General features: G+C 39.3%; 1 protein-coding gene across 1 annotated transcript in view; it reads right to left on the bottom strand.

Moving 5' to 3' along the window:
- VWF (von Willebrand factor) overlaps positions 1–19,496 on the bottom strand; it is a gene marked incomplete at both ends in the record, with an annotated part of 112,785 nt that overhangs the window by 19,121 nt on the left and 74,168 nt on the right. Inside the window, 7 exons of the mRNA XM_010283982.1 lie at positions 419–493; positions 603–705; positions 4,604–4,809; positions 11,390–11,731; positions 12,382–12,574; positions 13,533–13,753; positions 17,563–17,740. Coding sequence (XP_010282284.1) covers positions 419–493; positions 603–705; positions 4,604–4,809; positions 11,390–11,731; positions 12,382–12,574; positions 13,533–13,753; positions 17,563–17,740 — 1,318 coding nt within the window. The remainder of the gene's footprint in view (positions 1–418; positions 494–602; positions 706–4,603; positions 4,810–11,389; positions 11,732–12,381; positions 12,575–13,532; positions 13,754–17,562; positions 17,741–19,496) is intronic.

The raw sequence follows: 19,496 nt of genomic DNA, 5'->3' as shown, positions 1-19,496 counted from the left end.
AACTTCCAGCTTTCCATTTCTGTCTTTTCAGCAGGTCAGATTTTGTTTTCAAAATAGCTTAGAGAACAGTTCAAGTTTGGGTTATGAGGATTAAGGTTCTAATGTTATATTTAATGTGCAAATATAGACCATGCAAAAATAGATACTTGAAAAAAGACTATTCTAGTGTCATTTAGACAAAAACAAATTGCTCCGTTCCCTTCTTCATCTCATACAGAAAGAGGGGCAAAGTCAAGTTTGAAGTGAATGGAGATTCACATCCTCAGGAGTTGTTTATTTTTCCACATAGATGATTGTACAATCATCCAGTGGTTTAAAAACCAGAGTATTGCATTAAATAAAAACACAGATTGTATCTCTTTGAAACATTTGGTAAAAATATGTACCAGGAAGACTCCAACAGTTTATGAGAACCTACCACACTCGTACTCGGGGCAGCACTGGATGGGGTCCCTGCGCAGACGAGGGACTTCACAAGGACCACACTGAACAGCTGGAGTAAGAAGAAAACATCCATAAAACAACTTTGGATAAGAACTAGAAAACTAGGTAACAAAAACATCTATTCAAGTCCAATCATACTTAGAACTAAAACAATTTACATTTGGCAGTAGGGCAAGGTTGGACAGTGCAGTTTACTTTCTTGTTATCAAGACACGTGCAGATCTTGCAAGGCTCATTGGCGGGAATCCATGTTTCCATGTGCTGCACGAAAAAAAAACACAACAGATTGTTAGAAAGAAATTAAGTACTCTGGTCACTGGCATGTTGGTGATGAGAGTGGGTGAGTTTGAGCAACATTAATTTGGAAAACCAGAAGACTATGTGCAGGATTGGTTGGTTGCTCTGTTAACAGTAAGAACCTAAGGAGATACATAATTCTGAAACGACCGTAGTGTACCAATTTAGCAAAAGATGTAAAGAATGCATGAATGGGATGAGGAATTACTATTGTTTTAAGCATGAAAACTGTTCAGATGTTAGAAATGAAATCACAGGCTATTGTGAGTGGACTCATGCAACTACATACCATAACTGGATGTTCAGTGGTAATAAGGGAAACAAAGATAATTTGGGAAATACATAGAAGTGGCTGCTTTCCCAAATTAGTAGTACTTAAACACAGAGAAATAAACAGTGCATTTTTTTTAAGAATATATGGGGTGTCATCACTTGATTTCCCAGTGGACTGCAGACTGGAAAAGCACTATAGCAAGCCCAAACCTGAAACCATCACTGCAGTGATTACCTGAAGCTATTAAGCACATTCAGAAATTGCCAGTAAAGTATATCATTATTCAAGCACTGCTTTCTCTCTTGAGAGAGAGGGAAATAATTTATTTTAAAGATGTAGTTACCTGTAAAGAGCTACCTACATTTAAAACCCATGTGAATAGGTAGGTAAGAGTGAAATGATGCACTATGGGACAATAACGTTAATTTGCACAATCGATCCAGGTTCTGGGTGAGAACATGTAGAGTAGGTTAGGATACCACAAGGGGAAAAGGTGTCATCCAGAAAACTCTGGAGTGCTGTTTAAAAACTACAGTCTGCTGAGATATTTAGTAATAAGAAGAAAGGAAGGAAATATCAAAGCATACTGCCACCTGCACCCGGAGATACCTAAGTACTTTAAGCTGTCACAGGAGTCTGAAAACACAGTAAAAGTGGTATTTTACTTTCAAAGGTTAACAGCATGGCAGGCATGCTAGAACAAGCCAACCACAGGTTTACCAAAGATTAGAATCCAAATCGCATAGGGTCGGTTAATCCATAAGAAATCTCTTTTAGTCAAAGAAAGCTTGCATCAATGTACTGCTAGTAAAGAACATTATCTCAGGGCTTGGGAAAACAACTCAGAGCCTTCTGCCAGAGCATTCAATGGCCTCAGGGTTAAAAAGTCCTGAGAAGGCAGCTGATAGAGAATGGCTACATTTGCAGGTGGTGATGTGAAAAGCATGTGGACATTTCAAGACACACAGAAAGAAAATCACAACATTTACTCTAACATTTTCAAGCAGCCTCAATTTTCTGTCAGTTTTTCTTCAGCATAAGGAGGGGTCTCTTTCTAATACCAGAAGAAATGACAAGAGATAGCATGGCATTAGTAGAGCTCCATATGGGCGTTGGTATCAAGAATCCCATAAGGCCAAGCACTACCCGGGGTAGAAAGCAACAGAGGAATGAACACCAGAAGGAAAGAAGGGGGTTAAGGATATCATAACCCACCACCAGTTGCACTGCCTGTTGTATTGCTCACACAGCTAATCCTGCAGCGGTGGAGACACGAAACGGCTGCGTGAGCTGATCCTCCCCTGCCCTCCACCTCCCCATCAACACAGCAGCTGCATCTAAGCCTTGCCATTGGGGTACAGACTAGAGGTTTTCAGAGTTAAAACCCCATGAAGGGGCATGTGACAACTCATGAATTTCGAACTTCTGCAGAAACAAGTAGATATCACGTAGACATTATTCCCAGGATGTGTGCTGAGCTTTTCTCCATGAGGGCTTGAAACAATTATTTAAATGGAAAATGCACTGCATTGGCTGAGGATTCGGGGATTTAAGGCACACAGAACCTAGGCTTTAATCTGCATTTGCAATAACCATTTCATATAGAATCATAATATAATAAGTAGAGTTCTCAGGCTTACCGAGAGTTGTGCACAACTGATCTGTGTTTAGAGCAGTGATTATATACATTGCAAGGTATTTTTTCCTTCAAGAGAAATAAGAGGTTTGTCTATTCCTTTTACCGCAAAAATTACGGTTTGGGGGTTTTTTTCTCCCATTTTACCAACTCTATAAGCACTACACAAATCCAGTGATACAGTATTTAAAACAAAGATCCAAAACAGAACACAAAGGAAAAAATGTGGCCATATGTATGGAGATACTGTAACCTTAAATTAAAGCTCAGACAAGGTCCACATGCTCAATCCTTCAGAAAACTCTAACCTTTTGTTTTGAAAAACATCATTGTGATAATGCAGTTGTGGAATGAAAGAACACACTTTCTCTATGTCTTCCCTCTCACTGCCAAAATCCATAGGATATGTACACTTGAGGAGGGGGCTTAATGCTGTTAGGCTTCTGTACCGGCCCCTTGCCCATCTGTAGGAAACCCTCAAAATGGTATTTAGTGAATATTTTTCCAGTGCACTATGCTTTGACAGTACCCACAGGCAGCACTAAGACACACACTAAGGCACAAGCCAGGGCAAAGCGAGATTCTTGGACCTGCGTGGACCTGTCCTGTGTGAGGACAAGGCTGCACTGACCCACGCGGGACTCCCGGTGCAGACCTGCAATCGGTACGATGTTTGCACTGGCAAAAGCAGCACCTGAACACGTGCTTCACTAAGTCAGGTGGATTGCTCGCTGATACCGTGTCATCTAAAGAAAGGTGTTCGCTCTGTTAAATGTGATGCTTTTGTCATTATGCTAATCAATGCAAACAGTATTTAAAAGAGATATGTCGGACACAAATAGTCTTTGCTTCCTTTCAGTTTAACTGTAAACATTTATATCCCATTTCTTGTGGAATGAAAAGCGAGTCTAAATTTTTGGATGTAAAATGAAGTTATTCAGAGTAGAATACATTCATTTACTTTTTTAAATCTATGTTTTTACTTAAAGAATAGACTATGCACATACACACAGAGACTTCCGTTATTTAGAGAAGATCTATGTTACAAAAATTATTATGTCTTTGACAGCAGGTTTGGTGAGGATGATAAGACCACCCAAATATCTCATTAAGAATCTGAAGCCCATAAAATACTGAAATTAAAGCCCCTTTTTCTTAAAGCCCCATAACAAAACTGCAGATTTAAGAGGACTGGCTGACTTAGGTGAAAACTCCCAGAGTTGAGTAGCTGGGGGTGAAGAGGAACAATCCCTGCTACTTGGAACAGGGGACGTAGGGAGGAGCTTGTGCACCCACTGTGTGATGCTGAAAGGGAAATCAACAGTTTCACTGCAGTCCAGCACCCAGCATCTGTAGCTCTTCCCAATCCCATTCTGCCACAGAGACAACTGACTTGACTTAGCTGAGGAAAGCAGATTTTCAGTAAAACCAAAATGATGAATTTCCTCAAATGAATGATTCTCAAAAAAAAAAAAAAAAAAAAAAAAAGGAGGTAGGCTAATGTGACTTGACATAAGGTCATCTTGGTCTCACTGCTCCACATGAATCACTGAAAATATTTCAGTAAGTTTTGCAAAGACAATATGACACATTTTAAGCAAGGGTTCCAGATTTGTGATTAAATTGTCATTACTGGTAAAAGTCTACTGAATGGAGGTGTTTATCTTAGTAAATGTTGACTTATGCCACCCCTCCTCTCTTCCCTCTATACCTCCCTCCATACAAATTTGTCATGCATTTCCGGGTCTGTACAGCCCCAGCTGTGAATTTTATATCCGTCCCAGCCAATTTCACACTAGGGGAGCTACATGGGGCTGACAGCCGGCCGGTTATGAGGAACTGAGAAAATAAAGTATCCAAAGGCGAAAACATTTAGACTTATAAGACAGACTTACTTGCAAAAGTACAAACCCCAACCACTTACAAAGGTAAACTGCTAAGTATATCGTTACCTGATGGTGCGTGCCATCTTCACTGACGCATTGTGTGCAGACTTCTTCGTCAACACAGCTGTCATTAAAAATCACCTGTCCGTCCGGACAGAAGCAGCCTTCTGTGGGATAATCCTTGCAGACACTGAGTTTGGTACTATTCTCACAGTGCTTTATGCAGGCTTTGTGGCAGTGATCATATGTCAAATATGTGGGACATTTCATTGCTGAGGAAGACAGAAAAAAACTTAGATAAAGAGATCTGAGATGCAGAGAAATGTTTCCACTCACACTTTCTTTAGAATCCTGTTCACACACATTTTTGAAAGCCATCATCTGATGAACATATTTTGTCCTCTGCAGCCACTAGCATCTTTGAAAACACATTTAAAAATGTAAATGTACATTTTAAAAAACCTAACAAAATCCACAGTGGAAAGCGATTGAAGGCATTTGTTTAAGTTACAGTCCATGCAGAAATCATCAAGCCACATTTTCAGGTCACATGGATCAGCAAAAGTAAGACTTACCCTGATACTGATATAACACTTACATGAACCTAACTTTCTTTTCAACACTGGGCAAGAGACATAAGAACTTGGAACCACCTTCACAAGTATTAGAGAAGCACTGGTAACAGCACATGGTTAAGAGAAATCCAGGACAGACTAAAGCATTGAACAAAGATTTTTTTGACAACTTCATAGGTGGCAGTGTTCCCAAGCAACCAAAGAAAGCTAACAAACAGAACATTTTGGTACTTCAAAACTGAACCTACTAGATTTCTGGACCTTATTAACTGAATTGCCTTAGTAACTGAATTAACTGAATTAAGTCAACGCATAAAATTTTTCCTGATGAGTTCACAAGACTGAGGGTATTATCTCTAAAAGTAAGCATAAATCTAAGGCTCTAGCTATTCAAGAAACCTATGGACACAGCTTCCATACTGTGTACTCCCTTAAGTCTACTTTATTTTTCTCTACAGCTTCAATTAGGAAACGTGTTTCTTATTTCCCAGTTTGTGACTGCTGTGAGGTTTATAAAACTTTCTTCAGTCCCCTGACAAAAAAAAAACACTGAAACAAAATTACTGAATGAAGACCTGAGCTCCCAAGAAAGCAAGCATTCATCAGCTGAACTGTCTACACACAGCCCTCATAGCCAAAGGAAACAGAAAATAAATGCCTTTAACATTATCCCTTTTCTGTTTCAAGCCATGCTAAATCCAATTATTTCTGGTGTGTTGCAGTCCATGATTGCATGTGTGGATAACCATCATTCAGCAGATGTAGAGGAACTTGAAAAGCCACAGGAACTTGATGGAGAGTCCAATCCTGTTATGAAATGCTTTGGCTGGATTCTGAAAACACAAAAAGGTCTATCCAAGTAAAACAGGAGAAATTGCCTGCTTATAAACCTAGCTACCTAGACTATACTGTTTTCCAGAAAAAACTTATTCACAGAAACAGTTCTGTAAACAAGGTGACTACATCACGCTTATTGCCTGTGATGGTCTCACGTCAGCTGTAATGAATGTGTGAAAATACATCCACGGTTACTGTTAAGGTAGCATGTCATTCACTTTTTTATTCCAGTGTCGTAAATATACTCAGAACAATGGCTTTCATCTTGTTTATCTACCACTAGCCCTAAAGCAAATCTTGTAAACCTTCTCTTCACAAAATTGGATTAATTTATTTCAGAGTTTAACACTGATGCCCATCATTGTAGAACCTGGACAGGTCCCAAGCAGAATCAGTACCAATACTAAAGCCTCTAATGTACTTCATGTAACATAGCCCCTTCTCCTTCCTTCTCTTTCGCTGGCATTAAGGAGCCAGGTGTGTGAAAAATGCAGTGAAGAACCATGCTTTGGACTCCAGATATGCTATCAAAAAAGCCTGTGTTCCTGTGTAAAACAGCAGTGTTTTTTTCAAGGAAGGAAGAAATGAGGTGGTTATGTTTTGCAAAAGAAATATAAATGAGATCACATGAATGCCCTTGTTTTGAAGTCACCTGTGTCCTTGAGGTCATGGGACTGAGATGTGCATAAGCAGTGTCAAGAGTTGGCATAAAATCCATCAATGTCCAGAAAATCACGCTAACCATCTTTTCACCCTTCTGGCACAATGATAACCAGGCAATCGTAAAAAAGCCACCTCAGACACATTGCTGCCCTTGTGCTCCAGGAATCTGGCCAGGTCCTACATGACCTTTGGGTATCTTTGCTTTTTATATGGAAACTTCTGCCAGAGTTATGGAATGTGAGGAGGCATGAAGGAGTCCCCACAGCCAGCCTCAGAAACAAGTATTTTGACAAGCCAGCCTCCTCGCTGACTATTTCAGTGCTCACCTCAAATGCCTATTGCTTCTGAATGAAAAGACTGTGGATATTAGCAAAAGGGGAAAATAAGTCTGACAACCAAGTAATAGAAGAGTAATTCTTCTTCCAAATTAGTTTCAAAAGAAATCTACCTCATAGCCTGTATAATGCTACTATGATCATGTATTGATACTATACTCTCAGTTTGTTGGCTCCATTGAAAATGACCTTTCCTTTCAAACAGGGAAGAGAATAGTAAAACAAAAGCTGAGATAAAAAAACCAAGTTTCCCGTAAATCTATGATAGTACATTTCAAAGGGTCATCTGGCACATTTAAGTATTGACATTTCTTCAGCTGCTTATTTTTCCTTTAAATTACAGTAGCTATTCCCAGCAGATACTGGTTGGGAGAAAATAACCTCTGTGAGGATCTACAGAATGTACAAGTCCATCAAAATAAAATAAACCACCAAACAAGTTAAGAGTGAAAGATCTAGACTGAGAGTTTGCACTGAGATTCACTTTGAATTTGTGGCTTAAACAGATCAGACAAGATAGAGCATCCTTGGTTAAAGTACTAAACGGATATTTAGAAGAGGGATGTTTTTCAAGCCTGTGATATGTGGAGAAAGGCACACCTTCTTTCAGGCAACAATGCCACTCCTTTCTTATCAGTAGTACCATTTAGCACAAATTTAGCATCTAGCTAGCTCCTGAGGACACATACTGCTGGCTTGCCTTTTGCCTTACTGTACTATCATGTGCAGCTGAAAGGACAGCTAAAACCCCAGTGTCAATGAAGCTGGAGTGAATAATGCACCAGGGCCAAAAGTTCATCGGCTGCCAGCCAACCTCCCCTCACTGCTCAGGCACAGTTTTCTTAAAATTCCCTTAACAGTCTTCTTTACCCAAGGCAGTATGTTTAAGAGGGTTTTTTCCATGTTCTTGGGAATGGTTTCAAGGCCACATTAAACCAGTTTAGATCATTGCTGCCATCAAAAGGAGAAGTCCCCTCTCTTCCTTAATCTCCTCACTTCAGCTGCTCTTTCCTGCTGGCACTATTTTCCCCGTTACAGCTAGTTTTCTGAGGAATGCATGGCTGGAGATGGAAGAGGAAGAGAAAAACTGTCCCAGATCAGCTGAAGGCAGTCATAAAGCCACCCCCATACTGTTGATTTCCTAGTCATGGTTTAAATCCTTCAGCTGTTATGGTCTTCACCAACATGCCTTGCCTACACAGCAAATGAACAGCAGCAGACAATCTCAGTGTAGCTCCACTACCCATTGCTTCTCTCTCCTCCTCCTGACCCTTGTTCTTGCTCCCTGCCAGATGTCACTGCCCCTCAGTTGAGCAGGCACAGCCTATTATGCATTTGCTTTCTAACCCAAGCCTGCAAAACAACCCAAAGAAAGACAAAACACAAAACCTTCCAACAACCAGCATGGCTCCGAAAAAGGTTGTTTCCAAGCAAATATTTTCCAGGAATCCCTGCAGCTGCTGAGTGCCACCAGCATCCTCCTTAAAGAACCACAGCTTCCTTGAGCAGCACCAACTAGCTGTTTGTTTCATACACCATGCAGGCATCAACTACCTCTCTAAATTTAATACATCTGCAAGCTAGTATTGGCAAGTACCTCGGAGGGCATGTTCACATTGCACATAAATGAGCTTTAGGAGATCTGCTGAAAAGCACTCATAGACACATTAGCATATGAAGATTAACAACTGCTACTTCTGCTGCTGTCATTTATCTCTGAGTATTTCTGCTTTCTGAGCAAAATTTGCTAACTGCTACTGTTACTTGAGCTACATAGTTCAAAGCTGACTTGCTCACCTCCACATGAGCCGCCATTTTTTTGTAACTGCAGAATGAATATATCTCAGTCCATTCACTAATCACTATATAAACAATCTTATTTCCAGCTGAATAAATCTTCCTCTCCACACAAAGCTGAATCCCAACACGTGTCAATATTAGCAATGCAGTGATTTGTTAGAAATCTCTATCATCTTCGCATTAAGATTAAGCTTGTTCTGTCATTGAAGTGGAAACCCTATTCAGCAGATATTCACTGTGAGGGTGAACCTGCTCAAGGGGTGCATATTCATATTCCTCAGGGTTACATGGCTACCAGTGGAAGCTACAGGCTGCTTCAGTACAAGTCTACTAAGTGTGAAGTCTAGAAAAAATAAAATTAAAAAAAAAAATATCTTCCTCACTTTGGATTCCCACCTTGGAGTAAAGTTTCCTTTCATTCATTGACACAAAGCTGGAAGTCTACCAGATAGCACTCAACACACCCACCCTCCCAAAAAGGAGCAAGGAAAGCTCAGGCAGTGGAACTGAATAAGCACAAGATGGAGAACAGGCTCTGTCTTTATCAGATATTCCAGTGAGTATATTTACCAATCCAGGCACAGCAGTCAGGAAGGACCTGTACTGCTTGAGATGTCACAATATGGCATGACAAAAACCCAAATCAAACCCCCAAAAATGACAGGCATTCACTGGTGTGGGGGGAGTGAAGGAAGGTACTCCACAACCATGCCATTGTTGTTAAACGTGTAGTGGTAGAGTGATTAAGCTGCATTGTCTATTTAGTCATTAATGTAATCTGTATAACGTCCCTGTAATTGGCAATTTTATTTTTGGCAGTTGTACACATGCACCTACTTAAAGGAAGAACATGATGCTATTGTTAGGACACTAATCACTGCTTTAAGCAACTAGTTTTAAAACCATCGACTCTTTGGCTATCCTTTGTATATGCTGTGTAACAAGATGGGAATTTGAAAACTGCTGAGAATTATTAAGGTACTCCATTGACATTCAGCCTTGGACATTACAAATTCTTACTGAAGCGCTAAATTTGGAAAATGGCTGGCAGTATTCTCCCTCTGTTTTCTAGGACTATATTCCAAACAGACTCTGTTGTTTCTTAAAAGACTCCGTCTGCAACAGCAATATGTTCTTCAATAACCTATCCTGAAAAGGTATCTAAAACACTAACTGGAGGCTCAGGCCAAATTCAAATTCACATTCTTGACTTCCTACCCCATCATTCCCTCAGTCTGGGTTTAAAACATGAACAAAACCAAAACATTTACTCATTTACTGAGTTCTTCCTGTATCATGCCTTTAGGATTCTGGACCTCCAATTCTGAAATGACAAGTATTTGGGCAGCAAGAGGGAAAGCAAGCAAGGCAACAAGAACAGACTAAACTGGAGAGTCAGGAGATGTGAAAAACATCTGGGATATCAAGACACTACATGAGGGGCTATCTGGGAAAGAAAATGCCTACGTACATACACACATATCTCAGATTCCTGACTAAACCAAAAACACTGTGAGTGAATATCTGAACGTCTGTAACCATCGCTGCAGACAAACAGCAGAAGGTGTAAAATAAGCCACCTCAAGAGTTATTTATTTGTACTTAACTATATGTTGCATTTTTGGCAGATCATTGGGTATGCCTCATAATAGGGCTGTTGGGAGAAAAAAGAAAAAAAAAAAAGAAAAAAACCAGCAAGATAGAGCAGAACTTCTTATGTCTATAAGGATTTAGGAGAGCAGGTATACAAAGCAATAACCCATAGCACTAGCGTGCTAGCGTGCTTGTCCTGCTTCTGTTGAGCTCTGGGCAATTTGCAAGACCCACATCCTGCTATACTGCTTTCTCACAGCAGAAACTCTTCACCTACAAAACACAAGCAAAACACAGCCAGAAGGAGAACTGGATTTGCAAAGCAAATTACATCTGGTTTGATCAGTGGAGTTGGCATGTGCTGGCAAGAAAAGACACCACAGAGAGTGGCCATTTCCTTATTTTTCACTGCAATAGAAACTTAAAATCACACTGGCTTTTCCATCATGGTCTGAAAGGTTTAGGTTTTGATTGGAATGTGGGGAATTTGCAAAACTACTACAGAGAAAAGTCTTATTTTGTGTCACTATGTGCAGCTACAAGAGTGACAGGCTGGGGAGCAGTTCCGCTAGTCAAAATTGTAAGTTTCCCTGTCTGCCTTGTACAGATCCTCAAATGTCTGTACCAAAGTAATTATATTTGAAGATAAAACTACCTGGCAGAATCAGAGCAGCCTCTCAGTCCAAATCTGGCCCCACAATGGTTCAGTGGCTGCAGAGTCAGACACTGTTGCATAGCTGTGCTTGCCTGTGCATAGCTTTCACAGTATTTTTATTTCATAGGTTATCCTTCCAGCCTTGCATAACTACCTTGCATTTTACTAGTTAGCAGTTTACTAAGAAAAACTTTTTCCATAATATGCAACTTAGTGGATGACAAACCATTTACCAGATCTGCAATACCACTTATATGGGAAATTTGATATGGAACTTCTGTCCCACTATGCGGTATTCAAAAACTAATGTTACATTGATAACATGGTCCTTGTCAGCACCATCACCATTTTAGACAGTTCCTATATCAGTTTTAACATGTCATAAACCCCTTACGACAAAACTCAGGTGTTCTCCAGTCTACGCAGACCCCGTTTTCCCTGCAGATGTGAGCATAGGAAGTTATCATCTCGCAAGCTTCATCCTCATAGCAGCTGCTTTCTGCACAGGCCTCGTAGAACATGTTGGGGGAGATAACCATGTGGCACTCTGCAAATTGATCAGAGAGCAGAAGGTGGCAGTGGCTCATTGCGTGCTCAGAGCATCTGTCTTCTCTCCGGATTTCACAGATCTTCCCTGGCTCTTCCACTGTCCAGTCTTGAATAAACACACTGCTGTCAGGAGTAACAGAGCCATCACGTAATGTGAAGTCATTGACGTGGTTCTGGTCACACACCCCTAGGAGGGTGAGTAAAAGGAAAAGAACGAGTCTGAATATAGTCAGCAATAAAATAAACCCAGAAAAAACAGGCATGGGACAGACAGAACTGGCTGGGGCCATTCAGTGAATTCCAAGGGGAAGAGGAATGAATGATATTCCTTATAGCTATTATCAATAGAGGCATAAAAACCCTGGGTCTTGTTTCCCATTTCCTTATTACAGGAGGTATAGGTTAGGCCACAGAGGTATAAGCTATACAATAGATTATACCACTGAGGATACCATACAATTAATTCTCCCAGGTAGTAGTACCCCTCACAAAACTTTCACCTTCACTGCAAGCATAAGTCGTGTCTCTCACATAAATGTATATGTGAGAACCTGAAGTTAAACCCTCATCAAAAAAAATCTCCTTGAAAACATAATGTGAAATAAATAAAAAATGGCAGATGTCTAGCCTGTTCTTTCTAAGGTATTACTGGGAGTCAATGAGCAGTTACATTGATGGCCGTAGTAGAAAAACCTACATAGATTAGCAATGTGCCAACAATGGGGGAACAGTTCAGCCAGAGAGTTCACAGGTTCAGGGTCACACAAATTACAATAACATAAATAGCAGTTCAAGCCCAAGTAGGAAGCTGTTAAAATTACTAGTTTTCAAACTTACCACAAAGCCCTTGTGTTCCTGAAGAAAAGCTCTTTGAATTAAGTTTAAGAATAAATTCATTGTTTCTTGGAGTAAATGTGAGATTATGTCCAAGATGGGAGAACTTGATTTCGTGCATTATTGCTCCATAGACAGTGACTTCAAACAAACTGCTAGAATAGGGGATGTGAACCCTTTCACCATTAACAGCCACCTGTTTTCAAAAAAGCAACATCATCACATCAATTCTAGCAAGGAGTTAAGATCTTCTTACAGTTGAAACACATTTTGATTTCACAAGTATTTGGAGATCCAAATGAATCTGGACATAAGAATCAATTTTGCAAGCTGAAACTTTCTACTGAGTCTAAAAATGTACAGAACTAATTTACCTTCATTCTGTGTATTATATGAACAACTCTTTCAGCATTTTCCCATGAGTGCATTCCTTCAGCACCACGTATCTACTGACTAGCAATCTAATGCTATGAAGTTAAAATGCCACCTACAGACCCTGGTTATCAATAAACCTCAGTGAAAGTCAAGGCTGTCCATCACCATGCAGAACTGGGTGCATGTATTTTGGTCCATCCGATTTTGCTACACACAAGTCAGAAGAGATTACCTATGCAGGCTAGCTGACTCCTGTATGTCTGAGGAACCCAGAGACTGAAAATGTGTCATACTGAATTTGAAAATTTCTCTGCCTATAAAACAGCTAATGCTGAGGTTCACCTACACACAAGGTAAGAACCAACTCTAGTTCTTCAACAAGCCAGTCATGCATAGGTTTGTGAAGAATAGAGGCTGCTCTCCCATGCATCAATTGATAACCCTGTGTAAAGGACCTCTGCCAACAGAGGAGAATCAGAGTGCAGTATGTCCTGTCTATAATCCCTGCCTTTCTGGCAGAAGTGTCAGGGAGACATTGCCAAATCCCATGTTCTTGACGTCACACCAGCACGATGGGGAGAACAAGAAGAGAAAAGTGTCTGGCTCATTATGTGAACATAGATTGTATCATGAAATTGAAATGAGGCATTTGCTCAGAAGCTTAAGAATAGGCTGCAAGGGGAACAGAAACTGGATAAAGAGAACAAATTTGTCCTCATAACTTGAATTCTGTAGCATAAGCAGAGAACACACAGATCACTTCATTGTGTTTAGCTTACTGCCATGTCGCTGAAGAGCTGAACAGATACACCACGATGTTTGACTTCAATGGAGTCCATACAGTTCATCTTCGGTGTTGCTCTGCATGGTCCTTCATGGAGGAGAACTTCAACATCATGTTGCATGTCTCGAAACAAGGTGTAGGAGCAATTGCCAGTCAGCTTAAAATTTAGCCCATCAAAAGTGACAATATGTCGAGATGAACTCCCTATACAGACACCTGCAAATCAATGAAGGAAAAAAAAAAAGCCATGTGGGCATTCACTTTGGTTCAAATTAGACTATTTCTTCACAATTGATTTGGGCATGTGGAATCAATTAATTGAGAAAGCTAGGAAGGTAATGAATTGCAAATGCTTGCAGCAAATCATTGACAAGAAACTTTGGTAAACACTTCATCATGTGGGGATTTTTTTGAAGTATCTTTGTATGGAGCAATGAGTTTTACAAAAGATTTGGATAAGCTCGTAGAAAACCCCTTAGCATGAAGTTTACTTATGTTGAATGTGAACTATTAATAAATTTTACATGCAAAATAAAAGCAGGGAGAATGTATCCCTTCTCTATTTGTAGAAAGACTGTAACATTTTTTTAATTTTTGCATTGCTCTTTTATTATGGTATTGCATTTTATTTTCTACAGTATTAGATTTGAAACAAAATAACACTATTTAATTCTTATCAAATACATGTCACCAGTCAATATTAGGGACCTTTTTTTTCAAGAGGGAAACAGGAAAAGGGCACCAATATAATGAACACAGGACAAACCAATGGTCAACTGACAGCTCAGTCTCCTGGTCACTAGGTTACAAACACTTCCTTGTCTTCACAAACTGGAAAACAAGGAGGATCATAATCTCAAAAGTACCAAAGCAAAACCTGAGCAAAAGGATGCTTCTGATGCATGTGTTTTCAAATCTTCTGCTTAAAGATGATAAGGTCAATAAAAGCAATGTCAGCTGAACACGTAGGAAGAAAACTCTCATTACTAATAATTCAGCTACTTGGCTTCTAATTGAGATTTGAGAATAATCTGTTTACCATTCAATCTGTTTACCTTCAAACTTAATTTTCCAGGAAAACAGCAAACAAGGAAGGAAGGAAGGAAGGAAGGAAGGACATAAGAAGTATCTTATGTACTGTCAGGCACTGAATTGTCAAGAGGTACATTCCTTTGAAGCACCTTCAGATAGTCTACTGGACGTTCTTATAAAGTTCGCGTATAAGCAACAATGAAACAAGTTCGCAATAAAATAATGTTTCTCAAACTTTTTTTATTCATGGACATCTAAAAAAACTCTAAGGATAATGAGTATCCTTTTAAATTTCTCATAGGTATTCTGTAGCAGTTTACCTTCAAACTTAATTTTCCAGGAAAACAGCAAACAGCAACTTTTGAGAAAGGAAAAGGGAAAAGGTAAATCTGTAGCATAAAATGTGTTAATGCAATCTATTTAAATCCATTTAATTGTCCACAAACATCCAAAAGTCATGAATCACATGTTGCAAGTCATAGTGCTATAAAATTTATAACTAGTTCAGCAAGAAAACACCTTCATGGTGTAACTCCTGATCTATTCTGTGAACTCAGTTATATGACATAAGCAGAACATTTTTTCAAGTACTTCCTCTTTGCAAAAGCATTTGTCATAGCATTCGCACTGTCAAGCAATTTAGTTCTCTAAATAACTGAATGGTACTTCGCTGAATCATGAGTAAATTAAATGTGCGCTGCCATGCTCCTGCAGCACAGATTGCTTAACCAACCTCCATTCACAACAACAAAGAGATGTAGAAGCACACTGACCTCCTACAAAGCACCTATTTTGTTATGCCCACCTCTAAAGTTAACTGGTGGGAGTTTTGGCTCCGACTTCAGCACATATGGCATCAGAATCAGCCTTCCCGCCTGCTACGGATGTTGCTTTAGTTGACACAGCATCACCCTGGTTTCACTTATTCATTGAAACAAGGGTACTTTACCCATAGGGGTTTGATCAATTAGATTGTGTTGGGATTTTTTTCTCCTCTTATAACATATGAAAACTTACAACTTTTCATCACAAGCTGTATCTCCTTGGGGAAAAAAAAAATTGAATTTTACATATCATCACTCACTAAATGCATAAAGAGTTAACTCATGTTAAACAGCAGCAATCTCAAGTCAACTATAGATCTTTTCATGATAATCAACTAATGGTATGAACGGTAATTTTAATTTAAACCTTTCAGAAAATCTTTATTACGAGATATTTTACCACATGTATGCCAAAATTTATGTCAAAAGTAATACCTTCATGTTGCTATTAATGTATTTAGGATTGAGAAAATTATTACAGATGCGCTTTTCATGGGTGGACATCATTAAGAGTATCTTTTAAACTTTATAAAATATTTATGATTATTCATCTTTCTACCTTTTTGAAATATTTATATCAAACAGAAATGTTAGCTTTAAAGGGTTTGGATAATCAAATGCACTTTTAGGAAATACTAAAACTCGGGGTGTTAAAATTTCGGATGTCTAACAGTTCAGGGATCAAAATCTAGCTACCCAACTTAGCTATTTCAAGCAGTGCCTTGAAGAAAGTGGCCTTGAACAGCCAGTTCAGCAAAGGACATTTTAAATTGAGATTATACATTATAAAGAGAAGATATATATATAGGGTTCTGATTTACTTTAAAAAGTAATCATATGAGTTTAGATGTAAGCCAAATTTTCAGAATTATGTTGGGGAGTACAGTCCTCTAAGCTTCATCAAAGCCAAAGAGATTCAGGCTCTGAACAGGATTTAAACACTATTGAAAATAACACTTACAAGTTCCTGTTTTGGAGATTTCTGCAAATTTTAGCTGTAGTAGCATGCATGATTGGGCTGTAGAAATGCATTCTTTTGTATAGCTACAACTTTTAAAAGTTACTTGATCTGATCTTTTGGACATTCAATTCAAAATAAACATCTTGACTAATTTTTATGGAAATCGATCATATGACTACAGTGCATTTGGCATGGAGAAGAGGTGAGGCTCAGTCCCCAAACCCAGGCTGAGGTCTACCAAAAGACCCAGTGGCTGAGCCTGCCCCTCATTCCACTATGAAGTGCTCTTCCCTGTGAGAGCTGTGGAGTGATGCTTTGTGCCATGCTGCATGCAGCCAGGCATGACTGCCTCCTTTATCCCAGACTGCCTCCATTTCACTGTTTTCAGAGCATATGTCTGGGCACTGAGGTCATCCAGAGGCTCTGGCTCATTTTTTTGCTTTAAATGATCATTCTCCCTCAAGTCTTCCTTTCACATATGTGGGATTTTCTTAAAGAATCTCTCTTTTTAATCATAGAATCATAGAATCTTTGGGTTGGAAGGGACCTTTAAAGGTCATCTAGTCCAACCCCCCTGCAGTGAGGAGGGACAATAAATAATAATAAATAATAAATGGATCACCAGTCACAGGGCTGAATCCCTCCACCCTGTAAATGCGAGTGGGTGCACTTAATTTCTGTTCCTGTCATCTCAGCCTAGGCACTAATCACACAGTGTTCACCATTTCTGCTCAAATACTCAATGTGAGGTTTTATGGAGGCAGGGAGCATTTGCTGTTATTGTTCCTTAAATACATGCACTTGACAGAAGTCAGGCCAAACCCTCATGCCTAGAGATACACCAAGAATGCATCACTTGCTTACAGCACACTAAGATAAATTTCTGTCTTCTTCCATACATCTCCCTTCCTGGTTCACACACCTTTGGAAATTGAGTGTGAGATTCTCTGATAAAGCTATGTAGCTATGCTAATGCAAAAAATAAGCTTGCAGTGGCCCTTAATTTCCAAACAGCATCACACATTCCAGGCATCAGTGAGACTCTCACACACCTAGTTGTTTATTTAATTGGTGTACAGCATTAATTCTTCCCACCTCAGTCATATTTGATGTGTACAATGACCAAGCAGCTCCATTCAGCATTACATTTCTGATAAACATTTAAAGTGATGGGGAGGGGGGGCATACATGCAAAGATAGATACTTACATGGACACATCCATCGGCAGCCACAAGTTTCTTCAATCTTAACAGCAGGAAGATTGCTGTGACATACTGGTTTTGGCATCCTCTCACAGTTAATTTGGTGACTCTCCAGAACTGTGTAATCTCCTGGAAAGCATGTCACAGTGTGGCACTGGTCGGGCAATGTCCATTTGTCACCAGGCTAGATAGGGAGACATGGATATTTAACAATTGAAAAGAACATGGGCGGAGGAGAGAAAAATGCAAAACTTGGCTGCTGCCACACTCCTACAGCTAGCAAATAAAGTGACACTGGCAGCAGTGCTACTCAAATTAGACTTGAACAATTAAATAATAGAATGCAGCATATTAAGGACTTCATGAGGATGAGAAAGTTGTAATTAGCAACACTGTAAGAAACAGACTCTGAAATTCCAAGCAAAAGATAATAATCTAGAATAGGAGATGTTTTGTTACAGCAGAATGAAGTATCTGGTACTCCATCTATTGTTAGTTTAGCCATCCTACAGTATGCATGGATAGCACAGTCAATAAAGAATTCCCCTTAGTTTTTCTTTAAATGTCAAAGATTTTAGTTTTCATAAGCCATAAAATTATTTTAGAATGAGCTCTGAGCACAGATGGTCGTGTGAATTAACAATATTTGTTCCAAGCTAGAAAGGCATGGAATACTCTAGTTATTTTATCCACAGCTCCGAAACTTTAAAACAGTTCCTCCCTTCCTGAAGGGAAATTGTTCCTTTATCAGATTAATGTTATTAGATATACACAGTGGTTTTGAAAAATAAAAAATAAAATATAAAATATATTCTCATTTTCTAAAGGACAGTCTAAATTTTAAGGCACCCGGATTACACACTACTAAATGAAAGAGAAATAGATGTGGTCACAATCTGGAATACTTCAAGATTCATATCTGCAAAAAGCAAAGCTCTCTGGCCTCAGTCCCACAGAGCTCTGAAGTCCATAAATAGGCTCAATGAATTTCAAAACAGAGTGTTCATCCCCAAGGGCTGCATTCCCAACTATATCCCCAAATGTGGGAAATATCCCTTTCCAGACCTATCTCTACAGAGGTGAGTCCAGAAGCACTAGCAACAAATGAGACAGTGGTTCTATGAACTGGATAACATTTCTTGATATTCACAAGCAGAAACATGTGGGGAAGAAAAGACGATTGGTATTGGGCAAGGTTACCTCTCATCCTCTCCTTTTCAGCTTACCTGTAATTCCCATGAAAGAGAAGAGCAAAGTGGCAAAATATCTAGGTAACCACAGCATAATTCACAGATTATTCTTGGCAGTAGTGTGCAAACCAAGAATAGTGATGTAAAAATACTGCTCTGTATCTCTGAGCTACGTGATACCATCAAGTCTAAAAGAGAACTGCCAGATTTGCAGCCACAAAAATGTACACATTAAATACAAGTTAATTTACTGCTTTAATTTACAAGTTACATACTGCTTTGTATATTTCAGGACTGTGAGAAGCGAACTTGTCCTGAACGCAGTTTAATACTTTTCAGGCTTGTGAGCCTAGAGGAAGCTGTGAAAAAGTAACATGAAGAGCTTTAAGTATAGAAAAAAATATTTAGATGGGAAGAAATTGAATGGTTTTTAATTACAGTTGTCTCGCCTACAACTCACTGAAAGTGGAGCACCTGGAAGGATATACATACAGCTGTGCAAGTCTGGCAAAGAACCCTCTAGCTTCCATACGTATTTAAATGTTTTTATTTCACCCTTAACAGGACATCTATTGGAAAACATCTAAGAGCTGGGCAAGAAAAGCAAAGCACAGCACATTAAAACAAAAATATCCATTCAATGATCCAAACAAAGCCAAGAAACCTGGTGCAAAGGAAAACCCGGGGACTCTGAAGACAAAGAAAGCCTAAATCCCAACTGATACGAAATCGTAGGAGTAAGAATAGGAC

Source organism: Phaethon lepturus, unplaced genomic scaffold, assembly GCF_000687285.1.
Source record: "Phaethon lepturus isolate BGI_N335 unplaced genomic scaffold, ASM68728v1 scaffold5453, whole genome shotgun sequence".
NCBI lineage: Eukaryota > Metazoa > Chordata > Aves > Phaethontiformes > Phaethontidae > Phaethon > Phaethon lepturus.
This window is presented reverse-complemented; position numbering and strand designations above follow the sequence as displayed.